Here is a 14,441-nt window from a genome sequence, read left to right as displayed (position 1 = left end):
GAACATCCTGTGAAGGGTGTGATACACAATTTAAATAACTGTCACCAAGAGCTTTCTGTGAAACATTCCTGTGAAAAACTGTGAGCCTGGCCTCTACCCTCTGAAATATTTAACAACCCTCTGAAATATTTGTTTTTTTTATTATAAAGATTTTTTTTCTGGGCCATACCTCTGTATAGTACTGCAGTTTGTTATTTAAAAAATGTCAATGTCAAGAGAAAACAATCCTCAGGTACTTAAAGTGCTTGTTTACATGCATAATTATGCAGCTGCTTATCCAACTGTGGATCAGCCTTTGTGATCCAGAAAAAAAGGCAAAACCTTGCATTGTCTGTCATAACTCCTCCTCAACAGTCACATGAGAAAGCCAGATGACAAGCAAGTTACAGATTCCTGATACCACCACTTGTGTAGAAATAAGAGATGTCCTAATTTCTCATTCAAGGAATGCTACCCTAGAGCTCATCTGCCTCTGCCCAGCCCAGTGAGCTGGCAGACAAAACGTTAAGAGGGTTTAGTAATTGCTTTTAAACGGATTGGTGGCTAATAAAGATGTATACACTGGCAGCAGTGTTCAAAGTCAAGCTCTGCTTGACCTAATTGTCACAACAGCCTAATTAATGTTACTGGAAACATTACACACCAAAGAGTTGTTCTTAAGGATCATGCTTTTTACATGGAAAATCCATGCTTTGTTGTGAAATAACGTCACAGACAATTCAACATGCATACCACAGCAGGCTGTTGATGTACCACATTACTGTGCAAATTGCATTCCCTGCATCTTTCTCATATTAACATATCTAGATGGTTAAAGAGGTGGGATAAAGTACATAAATACAGACTGTTAATAATATAATGCAGAACATTAACTGCAGTTAAAACTATTAGAACAACTGACTCAAGAGCACAGCCCTACTTGTTCTATCACGTTAAACTTGTATTTCCGAGATCCTTCACAGTGAGCTCTTAACGCTCTGGCCTGCACGTACAAAAGTACAGCACACAAGCAGTATCCTGCATTCCAGTTCACGTATGTCACAAACACCAGAAAAGCAGCACCGTCTCACCAAATTAGTTTTATTTATAAAGAGGCAAGATGGAGAGCAGTATTATCTGTGCTGAACAGGCAGAAGTAAAAAAAAAAGGAATAAACTCCTCCAATGCCTGTCACAACACACCCACATTAACAACACCAATAGTTAAATTTCTTGTGTATGTTCATTCCACGGCGCATTGCTTTTGGCATGACTCATTATGTCAGTGCAACACAGCACTACAAGACCTGTTGTATTTTCATGTGTTTTAAAAGGAGGTTTATATCAAAAAGATTCTCATTTAAATTTTGAGTCCCAAAAAAAAAACAGAACGCGTCTTTCAGATGAGTTACTAAAAAGACCCCGTTTTAGGATTCTTTATTAAGTGTATGGCGTGGTTGGAATTCTTGGGAACGAGTAACATAAAAATGAGTAAACCAAGGTAAAAAAAAATGTTGCTGTGCGATCTAATACATGTATTAAAATACATAGATCTACTACTATTAAGTATATTTGTCCGATTTAACAGGAGCACTCAACATAAACAAAACGACGGCTTTTTTCAACGTCAAAACGCATCTGCTTACATTTATGAATAATCGCTCTTATTCGATAAGCTTTACACTCATTGGTTTCTTTTCGGTTATGGGCTTTTTAAAATTAGCTTTCCAAGGGATAAAAACGCAAAGCATTTTAAAATTGGTTTGATATCTCATAGCCTAAAAAGAAGCAACTTTACTAACGATTGCAAACGTAATGTATTTGTCAAACAAAGCGCATTTGACAGGAACGTGAAGGAATAAACTGACTCGACTACAAAAATACAAAAACGGAAAACCGAAATGGGAGGGACGACATGGCATATTATTTACTATTAAATTATTTTAAAAACGTTTTCATATTGTTTTTTTTCCCATTTATAATGTATCTTAGCAAGCATAAAAAACGGATTCAACTTGCCATGACTCTGATCTGGATGCACACTAAGAAACGCACGTTTTAAGGCCAAGTTATTGCACAACAAAATAATTGCAGACGGCTTTAATGATTGTCTCTGTTAGGAGTGACCCGGCGTACTTACAAATAGAAACAAACAGCTGAAAACTTTATCTTTTTTGTATTCAAACAATTCTTTCACAACTTGCACTATTACAGACGGTATGGATGTAAAACCTACCGATAGTCATTTGTTTTGTTTTGTGTTTCGGGCAACATTTTGAAACATTTAAAGAAAGCGGTTTTAAGGGTGAACCAAAACATCCACTCCTTAGTGCTAATAATATACATACAGTACATATCTGATCATTTTCCTGTATTTCAAACAAATATTGTGATTTAAGATTAAAGTTACCATTTAAACAGGGTTCTCACTGTCAAACTAAATGCGTAGTGGTCCCATAACACCGCAGTTCTTGAGTTAATAAAAAAACAATACATTCCCGTGTGATTCGCAGATGCATTTAACGGTTTATTTTTTAAATAAAGCTTCAATTTTTGAGTTCCACGAAAAGCAGTGCTCTGTTAAACTTAAAACGTCTATGCACCGCATTGTCTTTGGTGGATTTGTGTTCACAGCCTGGGAACTGTCAGTAAAGATTTGCTCAGGTCTTTTACCTCTCCAGCTGTTCTTACACGTTCGTACCCTAGCATGGCCATTGAATGATGACAGTAGTCCTCCACTTGTTTTATCTGTTGAAAACTTAACACAGTTCTCCATGCACTGGCCGCCTGTGTGGCATTCCTAGAGGAAACGATGAATGGCTTTGAAGATGAGCTAGTACCGCTCGTCATGTTGAGGGCAAACGACTCTATGTCGTGGTTAGCAGACAGATTTACGAAACGGTAAACATTCCGAACCGTTTTAACGGGATCTTCAACTAAATCTTCATAACGCACTGTCATATATTTCCCCTTGAGCCAGTGGGGTGGGTTCAAAGCAGTTCGTAATGTCTTGGAGGTCCGATCGCAAATAACTTCCATCGCCCCGATCGAGTGGTAATCGGACCCTTCTTTTTTGTTTACTTTGTGATTGGGGTCCACAAATGGTATCCTACGAAGTTTGGGGTCCCTGCTCCTCACCACTTGTAAATTTTCACGGATCAACCCGTGCCTCGATTTGATCCTCGAATTTGCCACCGCCCTCGGATCTCTGACCAGGTGAATCACCTTCAGATCTAAAGAGGGGTCTTCCATCAGTGGTGCCAAGACATTGACATCCAAAATGCGAACCCCCTTTATCACCACAGTACTATACTTGAGGCACTCGTCCTCTAGTATCCTCAGGCTCTGCGGGGGGCACTTTTTACACACTTTGTCGTCCACCATGCCCACGACATCCTTCCTAAATGCGGAACAAAGAGGATAAGAGCAGATTACCTTGTTGAGGGTTGCACCGAAAAGCCCGAGAGAAGTAACATTCTTGCCCCCGGGAGTGTTGTACAGCTGAAAAACGGAAAGATCACACCGGTACAGGGAGCTAAGCATATCCCTGGCTGCCCCTTGTAGAGAAACCGCATCCCCCGGGTACAATTTCTGCCAGATGTGCCACATGGGCTCGTACAAGAAGAAAACTTCTGGGTTTTGGTTAAACAGTTCTCCAAAAAAAGAAGATCCAGACCGCCAAGTAGTGAGGACATAGACGAGCTGTCTCTTCTTCACCACGGATGGTCTGTACAAAAAGCGGATATCGGATCTGCTCTGATACGGAGTGCTTCTCATCTGGTGGTTGCACTGCTGCGGTTCTTTAGTCCATTTGTAGTTCGCCAGGTTCAGCATGGTTAAAATGAGCAGTAAAAAGTAGGCTATAAACAAAACAATCCTTTTTCTGCGTAATACTTTCATCACGAGACCTGGATGAGCAATTATTTTGGTGCGATTTCGGTAGGTTTTGAGCTTTCTCCCGAAGCTTGCATCCTTTTCCCAGGGTGCAAACTTAAATTGTTGATAGTGTTTGCTTTTCATTTATGAAATCAAAAGGCGGGCCGTTACATTCCAATTCTGCTTTCAATATTTAAAGCATGTTATGTTTAAGGTGGGGGCACAGCGCGTCTCCACATGAAAAATTCGAAAGCCCGCAGGTTAGATAATCCAGAAAAGCTTATTCAACGCCAGATTTACCATCCAAATACAATGCAAAGCGACTGGTTTACTGCAGTGCGCAAGGCTCCTCATTCAACATGAAAATAAAACAAGAATGCATCCATTAAAGTGCAAGTTACTGCTGCTTTCTTAAGAAAAGACTAAAACGGCCTGTCTTCAAGATACATTAGCGCCCTCCTTACCAGCAATTTGCTGCCCCTTGTGCGCAGCCGAGAGAGTCAGATATATGAAAACGGATCAAGACCAATCGCTTAATGTAGAAAGAATGTTTATTATGGCTACGTACATCAGCTTCCAACGCGGAGTATGTTCAACTCATCCTTGAAAAACGACCGCCTGCGTGCGGCGCGTAGCCTCAAGCCGTACCATTTCTGTTGCAAAATATCTGCTATTTGCCCGTTCTTTTGTGCTTTAGCTCTGTAACTAATTGAAACTGGACTGATTGAATCGGGATCTGAGAAGCAAAGTCCCTCCCCTGCTCTGTTTCAATTGCTGCAGAGAACAGGATTCTCGTTTTAGTCTAGCAGCCAATTGGTTGCCCGCCACGTCTGTCGGTCCCCTTCCTACTCGCACACCAGAGCCCCGGGTTAGTAAAACTGCAGTTGGTGAACCTTGTGGTGGTTGCTGGGCACAGAAGGTTGATTATCAAAAATATTTTTTAATTCCTGATGTTTTATTAAGCACATTTGGAGGTATTGTGCTGACATCTCACAAAAGTAACGGATCCACGAATCTCTAACGTCGTTTGTTGTGGTTTTTTTTTTTCGTTTTTCTGAATAGTTTATTCGATTTTTTTAGAAGGAGAACGTCAGTTGTTTTTCAAAAGTCATCACAGAATTGTAAAACAATAAGAATACCCAGGAAAACCAAAACCATTTTATTATTGCTACCCTTCCTTATTATGTTATTGTTTTTTGACTTGCATTTTGCTACTACTAAGTTCGTCTTCAATACATGTCTCTTATTATAAGAGTTATATATTTTGTAAATATGTATAACATGGGCAGACTAAAATCCGAAAAAATCTTAAATGCCTTCACTGCAACTGCAATGGCTGTGGAGCCATATGCCTTCAGTGCTTCTTTTCAATACAATCTTGTTTTGTTTCAATGTGCTTGTCCCACAGCTCAGTCGAGCTTTAGTTTGCTGATGCAGAACTAAAACCACTTTGATGATTTATGGGTATTAAATAATGTTTGACTGTATGTATAACAACAGAATTTAGTTTTAAAAATTCTAATAAAGAAATAATGGCAAAACGCACTAAATTAACAGAAATTAAAGTTTAATCATCTGTATCATTGCACTTGACAGAAATCTTTATGAGTATTCATGTTTGTACTTGCTGAGTTTCCGGGATAGTGTTGCAGGACGTGGTCCACTGAGGCAGTAAAAGGCTGGGAGTGATTAGGTTATGTTGATTTCCAGGTTGGTGTCAATGTTGCCTCTCACTCGGGGGGAGGGGGGGCGACTGCAGTTGTCCCAATGAATAGGAACAATTAGGTATCGAGACTTGGAGGTGTGATGAGTTGTTGAGCCAGTTTAGCCAGACAAAGGGAGGAGGAGAGAGAGCCGGAGAGTGAACAGTGAACTGGTAAGGTCCCATGACACCTAGCTCGGCACCTCCTCAGTCCTCCATCAACACAAGCTTCCTCCTGGAAAAATACTGGGCAAACCCTATTCTTCCAGGGACTGTGGAAAATCCCCTGAAAGGGATCGGCTAAGCAGAGGGATAAAAACACCTGAGACAGGACAGAGGGGCCTTGGCACTCCCACTGGACCAAGGAGACGACACAGGCAGCGCCAGAGAAGCTGCAGAGTGCGAGACCATGGAGGCAAGGACCTATTAATCCAGGAAGTGACAACTACGGGAGACATTGGCATTGTAACAAAGGTACTGTACAGAGACTTTTTAATACCTGAAGGCAAAGGACAAAGAACCCGGCCCAGCTAACGGATACAAACAGAGCAGAAACAGAGAAGAGCTCGTGGGAGGATTTCGAGTGTAACCTGAACGGAGATCGGGAAATTGAACTGGGTGATACCCCTCTCCTTAAAGTGGTTGTTCGTCTACAAGCCATCAACGACTTCCACCGATATTAAGAAGAACAGTGGTAGTGGCCTCCCTTCAGTACTTTACGAAAAAAAAAGGACTGCTGTCCCTCTGGATTTCATTGTGCCCCTTTGAACTATTCTCTTGTTGTTGTGGATGTTACTTTTTTATGCTTCTTAGAATAACAGATTGAGTTGATGTCTGTAGAAAATAAAAAGGGAACTTAACTGATACTAATGACTATTTGCTGGTCTGTGAGTGCATTGGTTATTCTGGGAGATAATCCGAACCTGTGGAGAAATAAGGGGGGCCTAGCACCCTGTCCGATTTGCTAGGTGGCGTAGTTGTGCACGAGGCAGGAATATTCCTCGCCCAGAGGGTTCACCTTACTGTGACAATACCATTAATGATACATTTGCATAGTAACATATATACAGTGTGTAACCAGAGTAACACAATTCCTTAATATTTCAATAAAAACAGTATGTGAAATCTGTAGTGATAGATTGTGTATGTAACACACATACCACTGGCATTGACAGTTCTAGGATATAACTAAATATGTGCTGCCCTAAATTTAAAGAAAGAACGCAAATTTATCAAAATATAAACAGTGCTACTAGTTAATAATTCAGCTCATTCCACCACCATAATCAAATATTTTGGACAGTAGCAAAAGCTGCACAAGTTTCTATTAAAAATGGTCAGGCTATTGTGATGAGATTACAAACTCATCTGCCTACAATACTGTGAGACATATTTACATCAGTTCACATAAAGTTAATTTGCATTTAGTTTGCAGCCTTATTTCATCATATATCCACAGCTAAACAAGACTGAACCCTGTTAGATCTCAGATGACAGACCTCTAAAGAAACTAGTTTGATACTTGCTGTGTAGTGTTCACACACCAGTAGGTGGCTTTTTTTTCTTCTGGCAACAGGCATTCCAAACCATTGCCCAAGTGAGTGACTGGAGGCACGGTGTTAGAGGAGGTGACAATAATTGAGAGTGTCATGGTCATTGAAGATCTCAGCACACTGCTCATTATTGGGGTTTGAACTCAGGTATCCCAGCAAAATTTCATTCTGGGCTGGAACAATATGGGCTTCTTAAACTTGCCCCTTTACTCAATTGGTGAAGCAGTTGTACTTCACTTGTATTTGACATGAAAGTAGTTGTAAGTACTTGTATTGGGTGCAGTGCTTACTTCTCTACGTAACCTTCTGTGCAGTAGTCCTGGCGCACAATGGCTGCTGTGTGTCACCCGGATGGGTGTTGCACTTCAGTGGTGGACACAGTGAGTCCCCTCCTACAGTGCCTTGCGAAAGTATTCGGCCCCCTTGAACTTTTCAACCTTTTGCCACATTTCAGGCTTCAAACATAAAGATATAAATTTTTTATTTTATGTGAAGAATCACCAACAAGTGGGACACAATTGTGAAGTGGAACGAAATCTATTGGATTTTTGAAACTTTTTTAACTAATAAAAAAATGAAAAGTGGGGCGTGCAAAATTATTCGGCCCCTTTACTTTCAGTGCAGCAAACTCACTCCAGAAGTTCAGCGAGGATCTCTGAATGATCCAATGTTGTCCTAAATGACTGATGGTGATAAATAGAATCCACCTGTGTGTAATCAAGTCTCTGTATAAATGCACCTGCTCTGTGATAGTCTCAAGGTTCTGTTGAAAGCGCAGAGAGCATCATGAAGACCAAGGAACACACCAGGCAGGTCCGTAATACTGTTGTGGAGAAGTTTAAAGCCGGATTTGGATACAAAAAGATTTCCCAAGCTTCAAACATCCCAAGGAGCACTGTGCAAGCGATCATCTTGAAATGGAAGGAGTATCAGACCACTGCAAATCTACCAAGACCTGGCCGTCCCTCTAAACTTTCAGCTCAGACAAGGAGAAGACTGATCAGAGATGCAGCCAAGAGGCCCATGATCACTCTGGATGAACTGCAGAGAACTACAGCTGAGGTGGGAGAGTCTGTCCATAGGACAACAATCAGTCTTACACTGCACAAATCTGGCCTTTATGGAAGAGTGGCAAGAAGAAAGCCATTTCTCAAAGATATCCATAAAAAGTCTTGTCTAAAGTTTGCCACAAGCCACCTGGGAGACACCCCAAACATGTGGAAGAAGGTGCTCTGGTCAGATGAAACCAAAATCGAACTTTTTGGCCACAATGCAAAACGATATGTTTGGCGTAAAAGCAACACAGCTCATCACCCTCAACACACCATCCCCACTGTCAAACATGGTGGTGGCAGCATCATGGTTTGGGCCTGCTTTTCTTCAGCAGGGACAGGGAAGATGGTTAAAATTGAGGGGAAGATGGATGCAGCCAAATACAGGACCATTCTGGATGAAAACCTGTTGGAGTCTGCAAAAGACCTGAAACTGGGACGGAGATTTATCTTCCAACAAGACAATGACCCCAAACATACAGCAAAATCTACAAAGGAATGGTTCACAAATAAACGTATCCAGGTGTTTGAATGGCCAAGTCAAAGTCCAGACCTGAATCCAATCGAGAATCTGTGGAAAGAGCTGAAACTGCTGTTCACAAACGCTCTCCATCCAACCTCACTGAGCTCGAGCTGTTTTGCAAGGAAGAATGGGCAAGAATTTCAGTCTCTCGATGTGCAAAACTGATAGAGACATACCCCAAGCGACTTGCAGCTGTAATCGCAGCAAAAGGTGGCTCTACAAAGTATTAACGCAAGGGGGCCGAATAATTTTGCACGCCCCACTTTTCATTTTTTTATTAGTTAAAAAAGTTTCAAAAATCCAATAGATTTCGTTCCACTTCACAATTGTGTCCCACTTGTTGGTGATTCTTCACATAAAATAAAAAATTTATATCTTTATGTTTGAAGCCTGAAATGTGGCAAAAGGTTGAAAAGTTCAAGGGGGCCGAATACTTTCGCAAGGCACTGTACATGTAAAACAATTTGGGATCTTTGGGGATGAAAGACGATATCTCAATGCAAGAAATTATGATGATGTGACCCTTGTTTTTCATGTTTCACATTGATTCCCTAATGAACGCTTGTGGGAACAACCCGCCACACATACATAGCAAGCCAGATTTGTTTAGAATAGTTCTGCGCTTTTAGTAAGAGATGTTCAAAGTTTTTTAATTTTTTTTCCCCCCTTAAACACTCACCCAAAGGACTGCCTTCCCACTCGGTAGAAATTGGATGCAGAAGGAAATGCCTTCAGGACAAATATTTGCTAAAACAAAAAACAACAGATCTGTAGAACAACAGCCATGTCAGTTATTGTTCTTTTGGGAGATGTGGTGATGTTTTGCTACACAGGTGTTTAGACATTTATATAATCTAGAGAAGAAAAGGCCTTGATCTATGAGGAAGCTTTTGTATGGTTCCTTTTTCTAAAGTTGGGATCAATGGCAGGAAAAGAAAAAAAAACATTGAGGATTAAGGAAGTAAGACAAAACAATGAGGAATAACCTTAACTAACAGCCATTGTAGAAAACAATCCTGGCCTCTGTCACTTTTGACGAGATCTCTTACATTCAGTTCCAAAAATCCAGTGAAGCATCAACTGGGACTTGGAGGGAGAGCCAGAGATTTGTGGTTGTCAGACCTTGCCAAAAAACCGAGTGGCTCTGTTGCATGTCCCCAATCTGAAAGCAGCAAATCAGAAGCATATCTACAGGCAGCAGTGTGGAGCAACAGTTAGGATTCTGGACATAGACCTGGAATGTGGTCAAATCCTACATAAGACACCGCCCTTGGAGCCTTGAGCAAGGTGCTTCACTCAAATTGTTCCAGTAAAATACCGAGGTGTGTGCTGTAAATGGGCACAAATGGCTTTCGATAAAAGTGTCATCCAAATTAGTAATGTCCTCCCATGCTGAAACTTTCAGCTGTGTCCTGTATAAACACCCTGTGGGCTCAGTCCTTATCGGCACCTCTGGGGAATGCCAGGTGTTTGCGCTGACTTGTCAGTCAGCTTAGAAACTTCAGTTTTGCAGCTTCCCTCATTCTGTAATTCCTTCCACAGGTGTCAAAAACTATTTTTATAGTGAGTATGTCATGCAGTTTTTTTTTATATTTAAGAAAAAATATTTAAATACAATAAAAATAATTAAGTTCTACACATTTATTTAAGATTTCATGTGAGACAATACATATTGAATCAGTCCTATCATTCTCATCTACTTTGATTCTTATGGGCCTCTTTTGATATCTTCAGGGTGTCTATTCATGGGCAAAGTGATTGTAGCCACATGTTTAACAGGATACATCATTTTTTATGATATCATCTCTTCTCTAGCTTCGCATCAGTGTTTAAATCTCTTGTATCAGCAGTACCACCTTATTTTCTTACATGAAGTGACCTAAACAATTTGTCGCATAAAAGTAGGAATACATTAAAGATTCAGGATTGTAAAGAACTGTTAACAATTTCCATATGTTATGGCAATAACCTGTTATGGCAGTTGCCATATAATTGCTGTGGGATATAAGAAACTTGCTGCACGACAAAAGCAAGTCAGATTGTAATTACATTCAGACCTCAATGCTGGAAAATGAAAAGTCATCAGTTTTTTAAATCTGCATAGCCAAGAGCTATGAAACAACATAACTGATGAAATAACTCTTAAATGCCAATTAGAGTGCGGCCAAGACTGGGAAAGCAGTAAGAAAATTCCTTGAAAGTTATCCTTACAAGAACAGTTAATAGCTCACATGAATCTGGAAAATCGGTCTCAGACAGTCTTTATCAACCTAAATTTTGTTTGCTTTATATCCTGAAAGATTTTATTGTGTTGTGTATAAGAAATACAATAACATTGTGTAGAATACTCATTTTCAGAAATGCATCATTATAACATCATTTTTGTAGCAGATACCCACACTAGCAGGCTCAGTACCAGCCGATTCACTGGTAATGTGACACCAGTTTTTCACATATATAAGTGGTCAATCCTTCTCTTTCAGACATCCTTCAGGATCTTAGATCTAAGGATGGTCCCCTCTCAGTAAAGACTGCATACTCAACTTCATATTCACTCAAGTCTCCATGGATCCCCTTAAATAAATCAGTCATCTAAGTCAATAAGCGCAGAATCAGTTTACTATTGAAACCAAGTAGAATTGTCTTTTACACAAGGACAGTGATGCATTGAACTAACAATTTAATGTTACACAACCAGTTTTCAATATTCACTTTAATAAGCACGGTTCCCTTTTGCAATGAGATAATGGAACTTTGAACTCACTTTAACCCTTAAATGTGGTAGTTATGAGGAGGGATAGCAACAGTCAATCTTACACAGCTCTACCTAATTACCATTATTGTGAAACTAGCTACATACAGTACAGTATACTGAAGCCAAACACCTGCCTTCACAATTGTCTCAAGCATCCCTACTCCACCTTGCAGATACCTCTTGGTTCAATCACTCTGAATAGGGCTAAAGCCTCCTAGTCTTATGGCCTAGTCCAAGCACTTGCCATTCATCAGCAAGCACCAAGATTAACGTTCTCCCATGACTTGCTCTACCAGCTGATCCTGTTTGGCCAGGGACACCTGTAATGATATATGTAATGAAGTTCAGGTGGGTAGCTGCGTCAGCATGCGTATGCTGCAAAGGAACAGGTTTATTCCATGCTGACAAAAAAGAAGAAAGAAAACACAAAGTTTCAGCCGTGGAGCCTTCTTCAGGTGTTAATATGATATATGTAATGAATATATCTTCCTTTCAGAGGTAATTATTCATTAAGAGCAGCTGTGGGGCATTCAACAGGGTTTTTCAATGAGCAGTCAGCATTCCTGGCTGTGCACTGACATTGTATTGAACAGATATGATATAGGTAAATGAATTATTCTGAATAACATTTGTCTTCAACAGGGCATCTACTGTGAAAGTTACAGGCCAGTAGTGTACAGCATGTGCCCACTACTGGACACGCTTCTCTCCAGGTTGCAGATGCTATCTTGTGGTATAACTGTCAAATTCTTATATCACAAGCCATTGATACACAAACAATAAGAAACATGCATTGCAGAACATTCCTGCTGGAATGTTGTCGTCATGATCAGTCCTCACGAATGACAAAAGTGTGATAACCAGGAATTGACCAATGTAGTGCCGGGCATTCAGGTGGCCATCAATTATTTCAAGCGATTAGACTAGCAGTCTCTCTTGACACTCCTGTTCAGGCCATCATAATTGGATGATGATATATCGAACTTGAAGAGCTGTTGTGATTTGTCTCCCTGGTCATGGCTTATCTTTCAGGGGATGCCTAAATATAAAGTCTTAACAGGTTAAAAAATTACTGGCAATGAACACCCCACAGTGAAACTCACTAACCTACCATTGAACAAAGGCATTGCTCTCTTGAAAACCAAGATATATTCCTTTTTGTGTTGTTCGTTCTGTTTATTTAAGGACTGACATTAAACAGGCTAAATTCCGTTATCATCAAAGATGTCTTTCACTAATAAGGTGAAAGGTGCTTAAGCATTCCTGATTAGTCATTAATGACAAGTTGATCAAATTGACACCGAAAAAATTTAATCTGTGTCCAAATTCCATCCATCCATTTTCTAAGAGTGCTTCATCCAGTTCAGGGTTGCACAGGAGCCTAAACCTATCCCTGCAAGCAATGGGGGAAGTCAAGGTACACCCTCGTTGTGACCCCAGTCCATTGCAGGACAGACACAAACACACACATTCATGCCAGGGACAATTTTCCCAGAAGCTAATTAACCTACACCCACGGGACTTGAGTTTTTTTCACGATCGTCGCTCTGGGAGGCCTGGTCACCTGCGGAACTTACTGGTTTTACAGTACCAATAAGTCTTTGAACTACCGGAGGAAACTGGAGGACTTGGAGGAAACCCACTCAAACACAGGGAAAACATACAAACTCCATGCAGATAGCACCCCACACATGAAATTGAACCCTGGGCCCCAGCACCGCAAAGCAGCAGTGCTAACCACTATGCCACAATTATCCAAAACCCATACCTTATTTTTCTAAAAACATGCATAAATATTGACAAGTTTCTTTTATTGTTTTGTGGAGTTTTTTGGAAATCAAATCTTATCACACAAGTTGTCAAACCCATCCATTCCTGATACAGCAACCCAAAGCCTATCCTGGAATCACCAGAAGAGAAACAATTTGGCAGAGCAGATTTTATTGTGGATTTAGGTATGACAGGATCTTCTGAAATAATTTTGATCATGCAGTTTTTTGTACACATAAGGAGTTTGTTTTGTTTAGCAAATCCACTTCCAGACTAGCTAAGTTTCTTGTGCTGCCGAAAGCAACATCCAAAGCTTAAATATAGTAACATGTACTGTAGAAGTACTAGGTTAAAGCCTCCAGTGGAGAATGCAGCAGTGAATACTTAATGCTATATGAGCTTATGGATGGGGAGACCAAGATGAAAGTAGGCAAAATATTAATATTTGAAATTTCTATCTAAATGATTGTTTTTGGATTTTGATTGCCATCACAGAGAATATGGCCATTACTATGCACTGCATTAGTAATTGGGGGAGCTGTTTGTGCTCTATGAAAAGGGTAGGTTCGAGAGTTACCTGAACATTCACACTCAGAAATGAAACCAGACAAAATTTTCCACTTCTTTTTTGTTTCCTGACAGTTGATGGATGTCAAGTCTCTCACATACAGTGCATGGGTTTATAAAATAAGCAGGCTTTCTCATCTTCACATGACTGCTTTCCTTTCCAGTAGGGTTGTATTAGTGTCCAATCTCACTGAGATTGTGTGATATTACAGACAGGGGCTTTTGTGTCCACGGGATGCAAAAAACAAAAGAAATTCCTGAGAAAAACTGAGCTTGAAGTAACATGAAATATGAAACCAAGAAAAGCCGTGTGTCATCTAAAAGCCAAGATGAGAGTAACAAGGTGCTTAAAATCCCTTTCAAAAACAACTGATGGAAAGGCAATGTAGGCAAACAGATTGAGAGTTGTAAAAACTATTTTATTCTGATTATCTTGTTTGCAGTGTTGACATCAAATCAGTACAGTTAACACAACAGCTGTTTACTGATGTGATGATACATTATATCTTTGTGTTGTTAAATTGTTAACAACAGCATAGCACTCAAGTCTCCAGATTTGAAGCTGGTTTTCTGGCTTTGTCTTTTGGGAGACCATTGACCTATATGCTGTGATGCAGATGGAATCAAACATCACCAAGGAGTGACATTATCACCGATATGCAGTA

At 40.2% G+C, this 14,441-nt stretch overlaps 1 protein-coding gene across 1 annotated transcript; it reads right to left on the bottom strand.

The window, feature by feature from the left end:
• Positions 1–1,064: 1,064 nt before the first annotated feature.
• On the bottom strand, positions 1,065–4,631 carry chst2b (carbohydrate (N-acetylglucosamine-6-O) sulfotransferase 2b). Its single transcript, XM_088613570.1, has one exon. The coding sequence runs from the start codon at positions 3,996–3,998 to the stop codon at positions 2,607–2,609; it is 1,392 nt and encodes a 463-aa protein (XP_088469696.1). The 5' UTR covers positions 3,999–4,631; the 3' UTR covers positions 1,065–2,606.
• Between the last annotated feature and the right edge of the window lie 9,810 nt (positions 4,632–14,441).

Source organism: Lepisosteus platostomus, chromosome 2, assembly GCF_059453375.1.
Source record: "Lepisosteus platostomus isolate fLepPlt1 chromosome 2, fLepPlt1.hap1, whole genome shotgun sequence".
NCBI classification, from domain to species: Eukaryota; Metazoa; Chordata; class Actinopteri; order Semionotiformes; family Lepisosteidae; genus Lepisosteus; species Lepisosteus platostomus.
The sequence above is the reverse complement of the archived record's forward strand: the minus strand, read 5'-3'. Positions and strand labels throughout refer to the sequence as shown.

Bases quoted from the DNA above. Each gene is read 5' to 3' on its own strand.
- chst2b (XM_088613570.1), bottom strand. From the start codon at position 3,998: ATGAAAAGCAAACACTATCAACAATTTAAGTTTGCACCCTGGGAAAAG.